This window comes from Myotis nattereri (assembly GCF_964212035.1).
Source record: "Myotis nattereri genome assembly, chromosome: 8".
Lineage (NCBI taxonomy): Eukaryota > Metazoa > Chordata > Mammalia > Chiroptera > Vespertilionidae > Myotis > Myotis nattereri.
Genome location: NC_138083.1, coordinates 66,449,997 through 66,467,258, shown reverse-complemented (window position 1 = coordinate 66,467,258; position 17,262 = coordinate 66,449,997). Strand labels below are relative to the sequence as shown.

General features: G+C 46.3%; 1 protein-coding gene and 1 pseudogene across 2 annotated transcripts; both read right to left on the bottom strand.

The window, feature by feature from the left end:
• Positions 1–16,146, bottom strand: SEC61A1 (SEC61 translocon subunit alpha 1). Its single transcript, XM_081098059.1, has 12 exons — positions 16,001–16,146; positions 15,688–15,755; positions 12,951–13,016; positions 12,783–12,861; positions 11,703–11,834; positions 7,374–7,483; positions 6,931–7,084; positions 5,224–5,384; positions 3,754–3,951; positions 3,281–3,472; positions 2,623–2,699; positions 1–1,958 (listed from the first exon to the last, which is right to left on the bottom strand). Exons 1-12 carry the CDS (start codon positions 16,005–16,007, stop codon positions 1,772–1,774), a joined length of 1,431 nt encoding a protein of 476 aa, XP_080954185.1. The 5' UTR covers positions 16,008–16,146; the 3' UTR covers positions 1–1,771.
• Positions 10,855–11,352, bottom strand: LOC308523627 (chromobox protein homolog 1-like; annotated as a pseudogene). Its single transcript has one exon. The product of its transcript is annotated as a chromobox protein homolog 1-like (transcript).
• Positions 16,147–17,262: the final 1,116 nt, after the last annotated feature.

The window sequence follows — 17,262 nt, the reverse complement described above, 5'->3', positions numbered from 1 at the left end:
TTGTAAAACGTTGGCTTTATTTGTTACTTTTTCACCTTATCTCAGTTATGCCGTTTTGGCGTCCACAGTGACAGTCCATGGAAGCTGAGGTCAGCCCCGACCCACTGTGGTCATTAACCAGAGCCTGAGCCTGAGCCCCACAGGGCCCCACTGATGATTACAGGCTGCAGGCAGGGCTGCGGGGCTCCTGCTCAAGGCTGCAGGACTCCCATGGGTGGGGCCGAGAAGACCAAGTGTAGCGGAGGTCTCAGCTCAGGACTGGGTCTGACAAGGCCGCGTGTGACATGGTGGTATGCCCTGGACTGGGGGTGGTGGACAGGCCCATCATGGTTCTGTGGCTGACTTGCCGGGTCATTTTAAGCAAGTTACTTCTTGTCCCTTGGTCAGTCTGGTTTTTGGTTGCACTGCCAGTGAGAACTCCTGGGAGCCCTCCTGATTCGGGTGACAAGTTTGCCACGTCTACTGACTCATGACCACCTCTCTGTGCTTCGGAAGCCAGTGTGTACCTGCTGCTGGAGGGACATTGCTCTCCGCTCTGAGAACTGGGGCGCCCTCCAGCAAGAATCCCACAGGCCTGCAGTGCCTTACTCGCTGTCCCTGCTGCCCAGCACCGCCAGGCACTTGTCCTTGAGAGGGACCTCCCTAAAGGCCTTAAAAACGCTCCAATTCCTAAGATCTCGATCACCTGTTATTGCAAACAAAACTTAGTTTACACATAACAGTGAGTCTTTTATCAAACATTAAAGCAACGCACAGCTCTGACCCTAACCACATCACAGACCTCAGGTCTAAGCCCTTCTTTCCTGGGAAGCCGAGGGAGAAGAGGGGTGCCTGTGAACACCACGTAAGCCACGTCTCTCCACGTCGGAGCAGCTGCCACAGTGCCCCTGCCTAGGGCTGAGTGGGGAGTGAAGGAACCACGGGGACCAGGTCCAGTGACAACTGGAAGAACAGGACAGGCATCACTTCGGGGATCCACATCACAATGTGTGCCTAGCTTGGCCACGCACAACTTTATAAGCTAAAGAATCCCAGCTGGTGGCTCAGTAGGTTGGAGCATTGTCCGGTACATCAAATAGGTTGTGGGTTTGATACCCAGTTGGAGCATTTATGGGAGGCAACAGATGGATGTTTCTCTCTCTCTAAAAATCAATAAACATATCCTCAGGTGAGGATAAAAAGATAGCCCAAAAGTGTCTGCCAGGAAATTCATCCCTCTTTTAAAAACTACTTTTAAAAGAGAGGACAATTGTGTCGTCCAGAGAACAAGTTTTAAGTAGCCGTTCCTACCCCTGACCATGAGGGGACATGCTGAGTCTCCCACATCTACCAGAAAACACATGTCTGCTCCCAGCCTCACACCTACTACCACAGTGAAATGCAGTCCTTTCAACAGTGTTTGTGCTTCTAACCAATAAGTTATTCCCTTGTAGGGAACAGCTGGGACCACTGCAGCCGCCTACGGCACTGAGAAGGTGCTAAGGTTAAAACAAAGGTTACATGGACACATGAGTACATTTATCCTCCCAACCTCTGGCCATCAGGTGAATAAAACCTCACTTCTATGGTTATTTTGCCAATGCCAGAATAGAAAGCAAAATTTCAAATTGGAAATTTCTAGCACTTTACAAAGTGGAATGAAAGAATATGAAATTAAAAAAAAAAAATTAAAGGTCCACATGCCATAGCAGTACCCCGTGCTGGATTCGTTGCTCCTTTCCTTGGCAACTCCAGAGCACGGCTCCTCTTCCTGGTCCAGGGGAGACATGGCTCAGAACAGAAGGGCCCCCATGCTGCCAACCTCGCTCTGCTCCTTTACAAAGATTTCAAAGTACTGGTAGATGATTGTGACCGCGAGCAGGATCCCAGTTCCAGATCCGATGGCACCCAGGAAGTCAGCCAGGACGGAGAGGGCCCCAATACACAGCCCCCCGAAAGCAGCAGCAGTGGGGATGTACCTGGGGAGGAGGAGATGAGTCAGCAAGGTGTCACCACATAAATACCTGTAGTGTGGCCCACTCCTGACTCAGGCTACCTGCCTACTTACCTCTGATTTAGGAACTTAACTCCTGTAGAGGTCATTCCGTTACCTCCTTGAAACTTTATATCAAACTTTATAACTGCTCACATACCATTAGGTCTAGACTAGGACTGCTGTCCAGTAAGTGGACACTCAAGCCACATGTGGCTAGTGAAATATGACTAGTTCAAGTTGAGATATTAAAGTTGTCACACTAGATTTTGAAGACAAGAACATAAAATATCTAATGATTTTCCTTATATTACTTACAAATTTTTACTTTTTAAATGTGACTACTAGAAAATTTAAGAGTTCTTATGTGGCTTGCATTTTATTTCTCCTGAACAATGTGCTGTAAATCTGGAGTCTTCAGAGAATTCTCATTAAGAGAGTGAACAACAACAACAAAAAAAGAGTGAACAAAATTGTCTACTGTCCCTGCTAGGGATCGAAAGACAATCTGAAATTGGCAATGCTGATTTTCTTGTGGACACAGGGACCTTTTCTAACCTAACCAGAAATCTCTAAGCCCTATCAACATGCTTGATGTGTAAGAAAACTATAATTATGAGAAAACCACTAGGCCCGAGGGCCAGCCTCACCGATTGAGCTCATGGACCATGGAAGTCTCTCGGTGGCCCCTCATCACCATCTGCTGCTCCTTCAGCTGCTTTGCAACCTGCATGATGCCCAAAGAGAAGACAATGTTCAATTTTAAGTTTGAAATTGAGAGGCAGGTAGACATTTCATAGTGGCTCTAAACACAGGTTTCCTTCTTTAGCATCCTGGTAATATTTATACAGATAATTTTTTTTTTAAAATATATTTTATTGATTTTTCACAGAGAGGAAGGGAGAGAGACAGAGAGCCAGAAACATCGATGAGAGAGAAACATCGACCAGCCGCCTCCTGCACATCTCCCACTGGGGATATGCCCGCAACCCAGGTACATGCCCCTGACCGGAATCGAACCTGGGACCCTTCAGTCCGCAGGCCGACGCTCTATCCACTGAGCCAAACCGGTCTCGGCAATATACAGATAATTTAAAAACTGCTCCAGAGAAGTCGTATGACAAAGTCTAGTTTTAGTTTGGCTCCACCTCCCCAAGTGAGCATTAATTTACCCCTGGGCTCGTCTATGGCCATAAACACTTCGGCCTAATGAGGAGGAAGCGGCTGCAGGTATTCCCAGACCACTTACACCAGGGGCATGCGAGAGCTCCTGTTTCCTGGTTTAATTAAATTGTAACTTATACTTACATCTTTGGCAGAGGAGCCTGAGACCTCGATCCATGTTTTGGAGAAGAATGCACACGAGCCCAGCATGAACACTATGTATACAACGGCATGGACGGGGTCTTCTAACACGGAGCCAAAAGATTCTGGAGGGGACAGGTAATAGCAAAGGCCACCGACCGGATAAGCACGTGCTGGGCCCCCAGAAGATGTATCCTGGAAGGAAGAATACACAGAAAGCCTGTGAGTGCTGTTTCTTTCTACCTTAGCGTAAGGACAAAAGTAGCTCTGAGCAGATGAAAAGGAACACAATTTTGCTCAAGTGTCCACAGTGCCATTTTCTTACTGAAAAGAAAAGTTACTGTGCTGGATTGGTAAAAGGCATGGTTAGAAAATATCTTTGGGTAAAATGTTTGGTCACAAGGAATACACATGTATGCACCCCACTGTAACTAGCCACAGCATTCAAACGGATTTCTTCAAGCAGCCATACTTACAGACCAGGTGCCCAGCAGGCTGACCAGCAGGTTGCCACTGAAGCGGGCTGACAACATCTGGGAGATGACGTATAGGTTGGACACCAGGGCGGACTGCAGGATGATGGGGATGTTGGAGGTGTAGAAAAGCTTGATAGGGTAGGTGTTGTACTGGCCTCGGTAACGAGCCGATTTGATGGGCAGGTCCACTCGGAAGCCCTGAGAAGCCAAACAAAGCAGAGCACCCTCACTGCCTCATTCCAGTGTCTGCACAGACAGCCCAGCTGGGGGTGGCTGGACCTACATTGGTTCCAGGGCTCACATGTCCTTTCCTGACCCATCACTGCACTTGGGGCCACTTTAACTGAGGGTCCCAGAAAGAAAGGCTTAACAAATGAACCAAAGCCCAGCACAGTGGAATAATCCCATTTCTGTCAAAAACAAACACACGAACAAGCAACCCAAAGTCCATCACATTACATCTGCATCAATGTGGACCATAAAACAGCCTGAAGGACACACGCCCAGTAAGTCCGAACAGTGGTTCTCTTGGTGTTACCTCACCTGTGCTCTTACAGGGGCCTCACGACAAGGCCACCACACCCCAGAGCAGTCTTTTACGATGTTTTAAATCATAAGCAGGAAAGCTAAACTTTTCTGTGAATATAGCTTCTCCCTCTGAAACCCTTGGAGAATAGAAAGGTTTTCTTTTATATTATTTTTACAAACTCCCAGAGCCTAGTACAGGATTCAGAATATAGAGGCTTTAAAATAAAATAAAAATTTAATGGCCTAACTACAACTATCCACACCAAGCTTATGGTGCACTAAAGCTTAGTAATCAGGCATCTGAGTAAGTCTCAGCTGAAGGAACAGACTGGTCCTCAGAAAAAGCACTTGGTGGTATAGTGACCTTCCTGTAAGCACTAAGCTGTCTTTTCCACTGCCATCCCTTCTTTTCAGTAACTGTCAGAATACAAAGTGGCTGATGAAAAAATACAAAGACTAATCCAACTACAGAAAAGCAACTGGCAGCTCAGGTCTCTTATTCACAAGCAAGTGGCACAGATAATTTGAAAGGTAAGAGTTCTCAAGAGGAAGGGCCTTTTCCAGAATGACACTACCTACAAACACTATAAACATTGGGTAAGATGGCAATGAAGCTTTAGAGCTTGAAGACTTTTCACTTCTCTTTAACTAGGAACTTAAAGATGTATCTTCTTTATCTGTTGCTGCGCCCAACCCAAAGGAGCATCATCTCAGAAACGTGGTATCTGCCTCAGTTTTGTCTAGTTCAGGCAGGTCCCCACGACTCAATGGAACACACCTGACCAGCTCCCATGGAAACCTGCTCCTTTCAGATGCCATCCCACCACTTGAATACTATACGGTGATGTACACCACCCTGGATGCGGGTGAGGGCGCACACACCAAGACATTCCAAAACTTAAACCGGACCATCTGATCTCCCTGTGGTGGGTCTAGACGCACCTGGAAGTAGATGACCACTGCAAAGACAAAGATGGTGGCAATCAGATTCATGAGGTTGGGGAGGTTCTGGCGGTAGAAGGCCTCTCGAAGGGCTCGGACCTTGTCAGTCCGTGTGGCCAGCAGATGAAACAGTGCAATGATGGCACCTTCAAACTCCATCCCTGGTGGTAAAGGAGGAACACACGTGGTAAGGAGATAAACAGCTTCTTAGAGAGGAAAACAGAATTAGTTTTAAGATTCCTGGTGCCCATTCCATAACCACAGGGATAGAGTGGCATTTTCTCCTCCCTCATTCCTATTTATTCAGTAGAGATTTCAACCTGCAGAAAGGGGCTTGTCTACGCTTTTGAGTTCTTATTTCATTGGCATGTGAGTCAAAGGCCACCAGATGTGTGGAATGATGATCAATTATAAAACCACAAAAGCAGGACCGGCTGAACTCCAGCTGAAGAGGTCCTACACTGGAGTGGCTCGGAGCTGTCCATTCATTTCCCTGGAAAACCCCGGGCAGTAGAGCATCCCCAGCTTTGAAGTGCAGGCTGCCTCTGACAAGGGGGAGCAGGGGATGGGCCTGACTTCTCGGCTCCTTACATTGACGATCAAGCAGAAAGGACAACATGCTTGCCCACCACACAGCCTGATCCAGCCAGTATACGCCCCATAGGAAAGGGCGCTGAAAGAGCCAGGAAGCAGAGCAGCTTACCGAGGGACTGAAGGAATCAAGAGCAAGAATGGGTACATGGCCGGAGGATTAGGCAGCAGACCCAAGTGAGGGGAAGTTGGGGAGCTGGGGCATTCCTAAGGCTTAGAAAGCTTATAAAATTTCAAGAAACTTATTGAAGTTAAACCTCCAGCTAAAGAAAGAAGCAGGAGCACTGCATTACTCTATGTCCTCTGAGGACAGTGTAACTCTCCCACAATGAAAGTCTCGCCTCCTGCTGGGAGCCAGTGCCATGTCCAGACCTGTGGTCTGTGGGCAGGTGGGAGGTCCTGATATCAGCACTGTGAAGGGCGCCTGCATACTGCCCCACGAGGGCACTTTCCTCGTGTTTCTAACACATGATGGTGGAACCATCTGCTGCTTCTCCTGCTGCCTATTCCTGGACCATTTCATGTTATTTCTCATTTCATCCTGGCAACTGAGTCTGGGAGGTAGAGGGATTTGCCCCAAACCACTTATCTACTCCTAATAGGAACAGCCAGGAAGTGAACGCCAAGTTCAGGCCTCTTACAGAAAGTTGCTTCCGGCATGACCAAGTGCATTGGTTAGTTCAGTGACTTCATTTTTATAAATGTATTCACTGAAAGCAACTGCCAAAATACAGACACATGAATGTATGAGGCTGTTCACTGTTTCTGTTGCACCAACAACCCAAACTGGAAATGACCTACATGTCCATCAGAAGACTGCTTCAATCAGTGCTGCTCATCCTTGCCAAGAAGTCCACACTTGGCTAGAAGGTAAGAGGCAGGATTCTGTACTCTGGCATGGTCAACAATTGTGCAATACTCTGACGTGGAATATGTAAGTTATGTATCATTACGAGCAGAAGCCTGTCTGTGTTTAAAAATACACACAGAAGAATCAGAAGAAATGTACCTAAAACGGAACTGCTTCTTCTTTGGAACGGGAACTTTGATCTTCTGCTTTGCACATGTCCATACTTTTCACTGACCCCTGTCCCTAGGGGAGCCCAGGGTGCTTACCTCGGCCAGTGTTGACAGTGGTGGGGCTGAACGCTTTCCACACGATGGTCTCACAGATGTTAGTGGCAATAAAGAGGGAGATTCCAGAGCCGAGGCCATACCCTTTTTGCAGAAGTTCATCCAAAAGTAGGACAATTAAGCCAGCAACAAAGAGCTGTAAATTAAAAAATAAAAGTAAAGAAACCCAAATAGACTGCATTCCAGTTCCCTGCAGGTGTGGCTCTTTCCTCCCTTAGCAAGGAGCTTCTCTGATATAAATGCTGAAGGCCGAGTAGACGACAGACAGCAGGGCCTTCCTCTGTTGAGTTTAGAGAGGCCAACACAGGTGCTTGGCTCCTTCTCCATAGAAGTTTATTTTAGGCACGGTTCAGGGTTGCTATTTGGGAAGTCTGAGTGAGTGTGAGGAGCTACTCAGAAGGGGAGAATGTCAGCATAACAATTACCTGGATGGTGATTAACAGGCAGATTCCAGCACCCATTTCAGAAGGGTCCCCATACATTCCCGTCATCACATACACAATAGACTGGCCAATGGTAATGATCATGCCAAATACTAGAAATCAAAAGAAAACTATGTTCTCAAAGTGGGATATTACACAGTCATAGAGGAAACAGTTATTGAACACCTACTCTGTACAAAGCACTAAGAACAAAGATGAATCATACTGATACTGCCGCCCTGGCTGGTGTGGCTCAGTTGTTGTTGTTTTTTAAAATATATTTTATTGATTTTTTACAAAGAGAGAGGGATAGAGAGTCAGAAACATCGATGAGAGAGAAACATTGATCAGCTGCCTCCTGCACGCCCCCACCTGGGGATGTGCCCGCAACCAAGGTACATGCCCTTGACCGGAATCGAACCTGGGACCCTTCAGTCCGCAGGCTGACACTCTATCCACTGAACCAAACCAGTTAGGGTGTGGCTCAGTTGTTGAGTGTTGTCCTGAGCACCATAAGGTTGCCAGTTCAATTCCCAGTCGGGGCACATGCCCAGGTTTTGGGTTCGATCCCCAGTCAGGGTGCATGGGGAATGTTTCTCTCTCACATCACTGTTTCTCTCTTTCTCTCAAACCAATAAAAACATCTATTTTTATCTGTATACTGATACTGCCTCAAGGAGCTTGGTCCAAGAAACACCCAAAAGTTACACTGTCAAAGCACACAATAACTCAAATGCCTATTAACAGAAGCAGGCGAGCGCCTTCATTTCACCTCCTAAATTCACTTTCCCTTCGGAGACGGGAAGAGGAAGAGCTGGAAATGACAAATCTGTTCTATGGAAGACAAGCCAAGGAGCAAAATCTACTAAAGACAGTATCCCGAGGCACACGATTTGGTGATGTCACTACCCCACAGCATCCACACTCAGATCAGATTGCTTGGGTTGTGGAGAGCTCCTGAGCTGAACAACATGCCTGGGCCACCTCTGCAAGCTTATCATCCAGGTCTGAGTCCAGAACAAGGATGATGAGCTCTGGGATAAAGGGGTTCCCAGTCTGTATGTGATGTATGTGGTTTTTTAAAAGGAAAAACCTCACAATGCCATCAGTAACTTGGTCACTTGTTCCCTCTGCCACAAGCTCTCTTGGCCTAATGGAAGCTTTGCTTTGTGTAGACTATCCGTGTATCTTATATCATTATACTTCATTGTCAGGCAAAATGGAATCAACACATTTTTACTGGTTCCACATTACTAGATGAATCTCTAAGTAAGGGCATGGGTTTCAAGCTTTTCTGGTTAGTTTGTCAAACCTAATTAGTAAAATAAAATTGTGCTCCAGAGTACCCATCATATGTAATTTTCATTTGACTTTTAAAGAACTGCTCAATGAAACTGAATTCTCTAAGCAGAAGAAATTTAAAAAATTGTCAAGACCAAAGATAAAACAGACAATCTGTGCTTAAAAATAATTCATGTATATATTTTAAAATTCTAATTTATGTCTAAAACTGACAAGTTTAAATTACATTGGTATTTTTTGCTCAATTATTTAACCTACTAAGTTAAAAAGATTTCTTTTGGTGTGGAAGAAAATATGGCTGGATAGAAAACTGTAAATATCACTTCCTAATTAATGCATTTCAGTTCAGTCAGAGGCTGAACATGGATCACTCTGATGACTGGTCATTGTTACTAGTGACACTTATTTGCTACGAAGTAACTATTGTTAATCCCATTTTTTTCCAGATGAAGAAACTGAGATGTAAAAGCTGTCATAGCTGTCACCTAACTCTGTCCAAAAGTCATCAGCTAGTAAATAGAACAGGGTTGGGAGAATCAACTTTCCCGAGTTGAATCTTTTTAAACTCCCAGAAGAAAAACAGTATCTGCCAAATACCTATTAAGTGCCAGGCACTGAGGGTGTTTACAAACGTTATTCTACTGAATTCCTACAATAACTCTGAAGAACACATCACCTCCACCTAAGTGGTAAGGACATCGATCGGCTGGGGGAGGGAGACCGCCAAGCCCTGCTCCTTCCACTCAACCGTGCAGCCTTGGGGCAATGGACATCCTCCCACCTGCCTTGTCCAGCCCATCCAAGTACCTTGCACCATGCCTCTCCCAGAGCGCTTTCTTTCTGTCTTTTGTTAGGGATTATAAATCTATATAGTATTAATAAGAAACTGACAATGTAGTATGAAGTTTACATTTAAACACAATTTTCACAAACACTTAACAGATGTCTAAAAAGATTTACAATGAAGTTCTAGATGCAGGTCTAGATAATGTCAAGAACTGATGGATCTCATAAGTCAAGACAGCATTTTGGGTATTAGTTAATTCTTAGGATTAAAAAAGAATTTTTGCCCTGACCAGCTTGGCTCAGTGAATAGAGTGTCAGCCTGCGGACTGAAAGGTCCCAGGTTCAATTCCGGTCAAGGGCATGTACCTTGGTTGCGGGCACATCCCCAGTAGGAGGTGTGCAGGAGGCGGCTGATCAATGTTTCTCTCTCATCAATGTTTCTAACTATCTCTCTCCCTTCCTCTCTGTAAAAAATCAATAAAAAAAAGAATTATTTTGTTTCGTGCTCTAAAGTGAACCACTGTCCCCGTATGAAAGTTTAATCTTCTCCTGAGACCAGGACTTTTGAAATAATCCAACTCTTAAAGTGACTTGATGAACTTGTGCTCAGTGACTGAACCCTGCCACTAATGGTTTCATAGTTCAACATTAAAAAACAGAGAGACGCTCTGGCTGGGTAGCTCAGTTGGTCAGAGTATCATCCCGATATGCCAAGATAATGGGTTCGATCGCCGGTCAGGGCACATTCAAGAAGCAACCAATGAATGAATAAGTAAGTGGAACAAATCAATGTCTTTCTCTCTCTCCTTCCCTGCTCCCTCTCTAAAATCCGTAAGAAAAAACTCCAAAACAAAAAAAAAACACCACCTCTTATGCTACCTTCTTCCCCTCGCCAAATACCTCAGCCAAGTGGTTTTGATGGATAATCTGTAACTTCATAATTAGAAAAGGGTCTTCTTGTCAATTTCAAGAATTAGCACCTCTAAGACAGAATAATCTAACTATGTATATGCTTCAATGAAAGACTTTCCCTTCTCAACCAGTTTCCATCCCCAAAATGGCAGCTTTGTAACTCATCAATGGGTTTAGTTCTTTACTGGGAACAGGTTGGCTTGTAAGTTTTTTTCCTTCATAGAAGGCCCTTTGCTTTTCTCCCCAAAGTGCAGAATGGGTTGCCTCAAAACACTGATCTTCCCCTCCACTGGGATGGGTGTGCACTGTACAGCATGGAACAGCTTTAAAGCACTGGGCTGCTGTAGGGCACAGAAACTAGACTGGCTCTTCAAAGGACATCTTCTCAAGCCAACTCTACAGCTTCACGACAGTAGAACTCTTCCCCTCCCCACCTGAAACCACAGTCAGATGTGACAGGGGCTGGTCCCAGCAGAGTTTTTTGTCACCATCTTCTGAGGAGTAGGAATGTCACATGAGCATAGAAGGATATGACAACCTGGGGGCACAGACAGTGGCTTCTTTGGCCGGGACCAGGTCAGCCTCATCCAACAGGAGTTCTCCACTGGACTCTGCAGCTCTAATAATGTACTCCGGCTCCAAACCCCAGGCAAAGCCTTGGCGCTTTGGACTCTTCTTTCTTCTTCCATTTGTTCTCCTCGCCCTTAGCTTCAGAATCAGAGTTAGCTTTGCACTTGCCTCCCTCTGATTCTCTGTCTCATATGCTGTTTTCCGTGACGATAGAAACTCAGCTGTGAGGTTGGGGCAATCCAGGTTCTCTTCTGGCTCCCGTGCGTTTCCTTCATCTGAGAACCCCTTCCACTTGAGCAGGGACCCCACCTTTGCCATTACCTCTCAACGGCTGAGCACTTTACCCACTATATTCCTCTCCCTTCTCTTCTTGCACCGCCTCCACTTTCTCCTTGTTTTGTTTTTTCCCCATAGAGCCCACCAGTAACTCTGGTTTAAAGGGTGACACACTGCTCAGAGCAGTGCCCAAAAGCACAAGAGGAATTGGGGCCGCACCACTGGCACATGGTGTTGGGCAGCTGGAGGAGTGGTGCCCAAGTGGCCACATTTGAGGCCCTCACTGAAGCAGCGTATCACAGCCCCAGCCAACGGCCCTGCCTGAGAAGTGCTTTCTTGCTAACACAGGCCATGGAGCACCTGCAGGATTGGTGGGCCAAGGAAGTTACACGGTACAAAGGAAAAACTGTTTTGATGCCCCAAACTTTATAGCAAATTCAAATTCTCAACTACTGACATTTGAACATCATTGAAAATCTCACTTACACTTTTGGGCTCCATTGAAGAGGGCTCGGTCTTTTGGGGTGTCACCAACTTCAATTATTTTGGCGCCAGCCAAGAGCTGCATGATGAGGCCGGAGGTGACAATGGGAGAGATACCCAGCTCCATCAATGTGCCTGAGGACAGGGGAGGCAAAACACAGCCCATATTAGCTCGGAAAGGCAACATATTATTAAGAAAATGAATGAGCAAAATCTGACTGTGTACCCCTTACACAAAACTAGTGTGCTTCAGTTTGCTAGCAGCATTTAATTTAGAAAATAACCCTAAAATATCAACAATTACAGTATAATTCAATTCATTCTTTTCAGTCGGCCAGACCACATCTTATTCTGTTTCCGAAGTCACATGGCTTTTAAACAGACAGCTACATTTAAATTCACCATAAACAGATTCATTCTGGTTTTACAGAGATAAGAAAGGTTTGTCTCTTTCTCAGGTAATAAAAAGGATTAACATTCAAATAATTCCAGAGTCTGAAAAGGATGCCTATACAATTGTATCTAGTTGTGAATAAACTTCTACTTCCATTACGCTAAAATACTTCCAACTGATTTGAAACTTTATTTGAACTGTATTATATTTAAATAAATAGGTTAATCGAAAGTGGTACTGACATAAACATTCCAAATCCCCCCCTAAGGAAATTAAAGTGTATAAAACACTGTTACATATTTTGATACATATAATGATGTAACCTATAGATATGAAAAAGATGCAGCTGAGAAACAAATTACATATTCTAAAGGTTATCAAAACACAAGAAAGACAGGTAGAAATATCATTATTTCAGTTGTTTAAAAAACATTCTAGTTTTTCCTATTTTCTACGACATACTCAATCTTGTTATTACAGGTTTTATACTGCATTCAAATGCGATTCTGAATATGATGACATGCCTCGATGCTGAATTCGGCATTTACTAAGGCTATTCAGCACAGCACACTGACATTCTTCCCAAACACTGTCTGAGCTCCACATAAAGCCAAAGCCTGTAATTTAACTAAAGAAGGTCAGTCAAGCCCACATTATACAGAAAGAGGTGCAGAGAGCCAGAGTTCTACCTCTATTAGAGGCTAGGATCACTCTTATCCAATAGAAAGGGTCGGCAGAATCTGAAGACATGATGCCAAACAAGGGGATCTGGAAACAAGCATAGAGAAAAGGAGTCAGCACATGTCTCCAGCCCCCTCTGACCCCACCTCCATACAGGAACGGGAAATCGGGCTTACCTGGCAGCACACCAAGAAAATAAAGAGGGTAATAGCGGTCCATAGCACTTTCTCCTTAAACTGGATCTATGTAGAAGAGAAAGAAATAAGGCAAGAAGTTATTTTCATAAGCAAATTAATAGAAATCGACTCAGATTAGACCCCTTTTCTGTTCATCAGAAAGGTAAGCCTTGTACTCCAAAACCATGTACCAAACATTAATGTCAAAATACAAGTACATGTACTGCAGGCTCTCTATATGCAAAGACCTTTATATGCATCATCTCATTGGACCCTTGAACTACATAGATCCTATTTTTATTTAACAATGAGAAAACTGAGTTTTCTCCTGAGACCCATAGCTGAAGTGAGTTTGAGTCCAATGCCTGTGCTCTTAACCATTAGTATAAACAGTTTAGGATCAAGTCCAAGATCAAAAAATGTTGCAATAGAAAGAGATTCCTAAACCAGACAAGCCTTTACAATATATGAGCTATCATCATTCACTTGAAAGGGTTTTGTAACTGACAAAATCTTGTTATTTTGGAGTCAGCCAATTTGGAATTTGTGATTGTTTAATACGTAGTATACTTTCTATGAATTAAGGATAAAACAATGTAATAAACAATATGGGGCAGGAGGGCAAGGAGAGTTGCAGGTTTAACCCACTCACTAACTGCTGGTAGCATCTAAGACTTTTCACATCTCTTCAGGTATGTAAGCAGGATAGGTTTACATTTCAGAAGCATTTTACAGATGACTATGAAGAACCATGAGAAAAGTTTAGATGCCCTGCCCAAGGCGCCTCTGGTGTTAAGCAGTAGAGTGGGAATTCTTCTGGGTCTTCTGCTTCTAAAACTCAGTGTCTTTGTTAGTACTTGCTGCCTATACTGCAAGAATAGCTTTAAAAGGCTTAAAAAACACAGTAATATTGTGCAGAATAAGGATCTTTATGTGGAAATGCCTTGTGAGTGACAGTATTAAGTAAACAAAACTTGTTCTTTGAAATGACTTTTTTTAATCCTCACATGAGGATATGTTTCCATTAATTCCTAGAGAGAGAGGAAAGGAGGGAGGGAAGGAGGAAGGGAGGGGAGAGGAAGGGAGGGTAGGAAAAAAGGGGGGAGAAAGAGAGAAAGAGCGGGGAGAGGGAGAGAGGGGGGGGGATCGAAGTGGGAGAGAAATATCAGTCGGGTGGGTCGGGTCAGTTGCTTCCCATATGCTCCCTGACCAGGATCTAACCTGAAACCTTTTGGTGTGTGGGACAACACTCCAACCAACTGAGCCACCTGGCCAGGGCTGAAATGATTTTTTATAGGAAAAAAGAGTGGACAATTTTTACAAGACTCCTCATTTGTTAATAACCAAGTCTTTCATGGATGCAGCCAAATTGAACAACAAAGCATCAAAAGCTGTTTATTCAAGTCTTGTCCACTCTACTTTTTAAACAGCTCCTAAATCTAGCCTTACCTCCTAGCCCACTCCCGTAGATCACTCTCTACTGCAAAAGCCTCTAAACCACTCCAATCCTCTACCCTACTTTCAAGGCAAGCTTCTAATGTCTGGCTCCTATTGCTTCCCACCTACCCTTTGGGTTCCAACCTGCTTGTCTGCATTGCCTTTGCACATGACGCATTCTTTGTGCCTGAAATTCCTCTCCCTCACTTCACGAAAACTTCTATTCTTCCTGCAAAACCACCATCAGAAATCACATCTTCCAGAGTTAACCCCTTTTGAAGCCACTGCTGTACCTTGCACATATTTTCACTGCTCCATCTATCACACTTAAGCTGCAAGGCCAATCCATGTCACTCAGCTCGTATGTGGTTGTGGGAAGGGTGGGTCCCAGGACTGCCTGCCTCCAGAGCCATGCCCTTTCTACCACCCTGGGGGTGGGGTGGGGTGGGGGTGGGGGTGACAGGGGAAGGGCTTTGCCTGTTAGCCCATCAAAGGCAATACCTATGTGGGGCATTTATACAAAACAAAGACCACACACACAAAAGAAAGACACTCCAAGGACCCGAGTGTCCATGCTGATGTCAAGTACACATATGTGAATGCACGAACAACAGTCGGAAAAGAATGTGAAGACAAAATATATTCCTGTTCTTTAAGAACCCAATCACAGCTTTACTTACATTGGCAACACTCACTATCTTGGCCTGTAGCTATCCAGGTAGCAGCAGAAACCCTGAGAAAGATGCAATAGAAGTCTACACTTCTATTTTTTTCCACGTTTTAATGCACATGCTGTAAAAAGCAGGGTTCACAAAATGCCTTCACTCTCAGGTGATGTGGCAGCCTACGTAAAAAGTTTTCGGTCGGAATAAAGCGACTGCTTTTAGCTCCTCTTAGCAGCTGGCTACAAAGAGCTTCTCCTAGAAAAAAAAAACCCACCTGCATCTGCTCCTGTTGGAGGAGAAGCGGGAAGGGTAACCCAACCTGAGGATCCCAGGGCTTCTGAGGCCTTACTCATTCACTGCCAGGGTCAATTTTTGGCACAGGGCAAACTCGAGGCTTTGCTCCCTGGAGTAACATCCACAAAGGATGCTCCGAATAAAGCACGATGACTTAGGTGGAAATTCCCACACGAGGAGGTCACCTTTGGACAAAGCTCAGGAGTGCACACAACTATACTCCAGGGGGGAGAGGAGGGCGAGAGTTTCCATTGGCGTGTTGAAGCCAAATTTAATTGTACAGTAAACTTCAAGCATCCCGAGTTCCACGAAGGCCTCCTTGACAGCGATTGGGGACTTACCTTTCGCTCGGGCTTCTGGATTTCCGGCAAGATGACACAGAAGGGTTTGATGACTTCCAGAAACTTGACTTTGATGGAAAACACAAAAGAAGAATTAGGGCTCGGAGAACCTTTCGCGCTACCCGGGTAAGCCTTCCGCCCAGCTTGTGTTGGGGCAGGGGGCAGGGGAGCAGACCGAGTACCAGAACTCGTGGGAATCCCGAGGGCCTGGGATCCGGGCAGGCCTGGTGGGCGGGCACCTGCCCGGACCGGCGAGAGGAAAGGGGGACTGTGTTCCATCCCGGCGCAACCGGGGCTGCCCTCAGGGACTCACTCGCCATGGCGGCGGCTGCTCCACTCCGGGTCCTGCTTAGGCTCCACTCCGCTCCGCGCGAGGCGACGCTGCCCGCGGCTCAGCCAGCAACCGGGTGCAGCTCCTCCGCCGAGAGACACGTCAGTGATAGCACTGGGATGAGTGGAGCGGGGCGGAGCCGGGACCGGGTGCAGGCCGTAGGCCGCTTCCGCTTCCTGCCACGCGCTGAGAGCTGGCCCCGGCGCCGCGCCGCCTCCGCGGAGACTTCAATTCCCGGCATGCAGCGGGGCCCTCGGGGCCTGTCCGGAAGAGGATGCTCAGCCGGCGGGGCGGGGCCGCGAAGAGCGGCGCGGGGCACGCCGGGACTGGGAGTGTGGGGCTGCAAGGACTTGGTTACGCGAGAGCGCGTGGGGAAGGCAGGGCTTGTCGCAGCTCTGGAGGCAGAGGCGGTGCTGTGTGGTGGAAAAACTGAGGCCAATGGTAGACGCTTCCTGCTCCCTCGGCTCTGAGCGAGGCGGAGTCCGGGTCACTTATTTGCTTTTCACCGCATTTACAGCTTTTGAATGAGCGAATAGACTGTAAGCTCCTTTGAGCAGACTGCGTCCCAGCGCTGACCAGTTCCGGCACCTAGGAGGTGCTCCGCACGGCGGCCCGACACCCTCGTTAGCAGTTATTTAGCAAACTCCGGTGCCTGTCCTGGGCCGGAAGTGACTTCTGCCCAGCCCCTGCCCTCTGAGGACGAATAGGATGAGTGCGCGGAGGGACCGGCGGTCCGAGGAGAGCGGGGGCCGCCGAGGAAACGGTCCGGCGCACCAGGGGGTCCAGGAAGGTCTCCTTGAATGGCTCAGTTGCTTTTGTGCCCCACGCAGACGGATTCCGGCGAGGAGGAAGGACGGAGGGTGCTCCCGGTTGAGGAAAGCGTACTGAGGATGACATGGTGTGGCTGCTTACGATCTATGGGGAAAGAAGCCTGTCTGGCCATGTGAAGGAAAGTCATAAGGTTTAGTGTTCGTGGACCAATGGGTGGGTCAAAGGATGCTAGACGGGAGTTGGGATTTATTTTCGATGCGTCTGTGATCAAGGGTAACGTAAATCAAAAGGAAGAGACTGCTGTGAGCATTGCCTGAGGAGGTGGTGGGCGCCACTGGCTGGGGATTAGTGAAGATTTTAGGGAGCCAAATCCTGACCTGGACCAGCAGAAGTCGGAGGTACAGCTGTGACAAGATGCTGTATTTTGGCAATAATAACTTAGGGATTGCTTTTGCTGTTTTTCCCTTTCCTCT

Excerpts from the sequence above, each read along its gene's own strand:
- SEC61A1 (XM_081098059.1), bottom strand. Across the intron at positions 7,085-7,373 it reads GCCTGTTAATCACCATCCAG|CTCTTTGTTGCTGGCTTAAT; the intron begins GTAATTGTTATG and ends TTTAATTTACAG. Across the intron at positions 5,385-6,930 it reads CACTGTCAACACTGGCCGAG|GGATGGAGTTTGAAGGTGCC; the intron begins GTAAGCACCCTG and ends CTTTACCACCAG.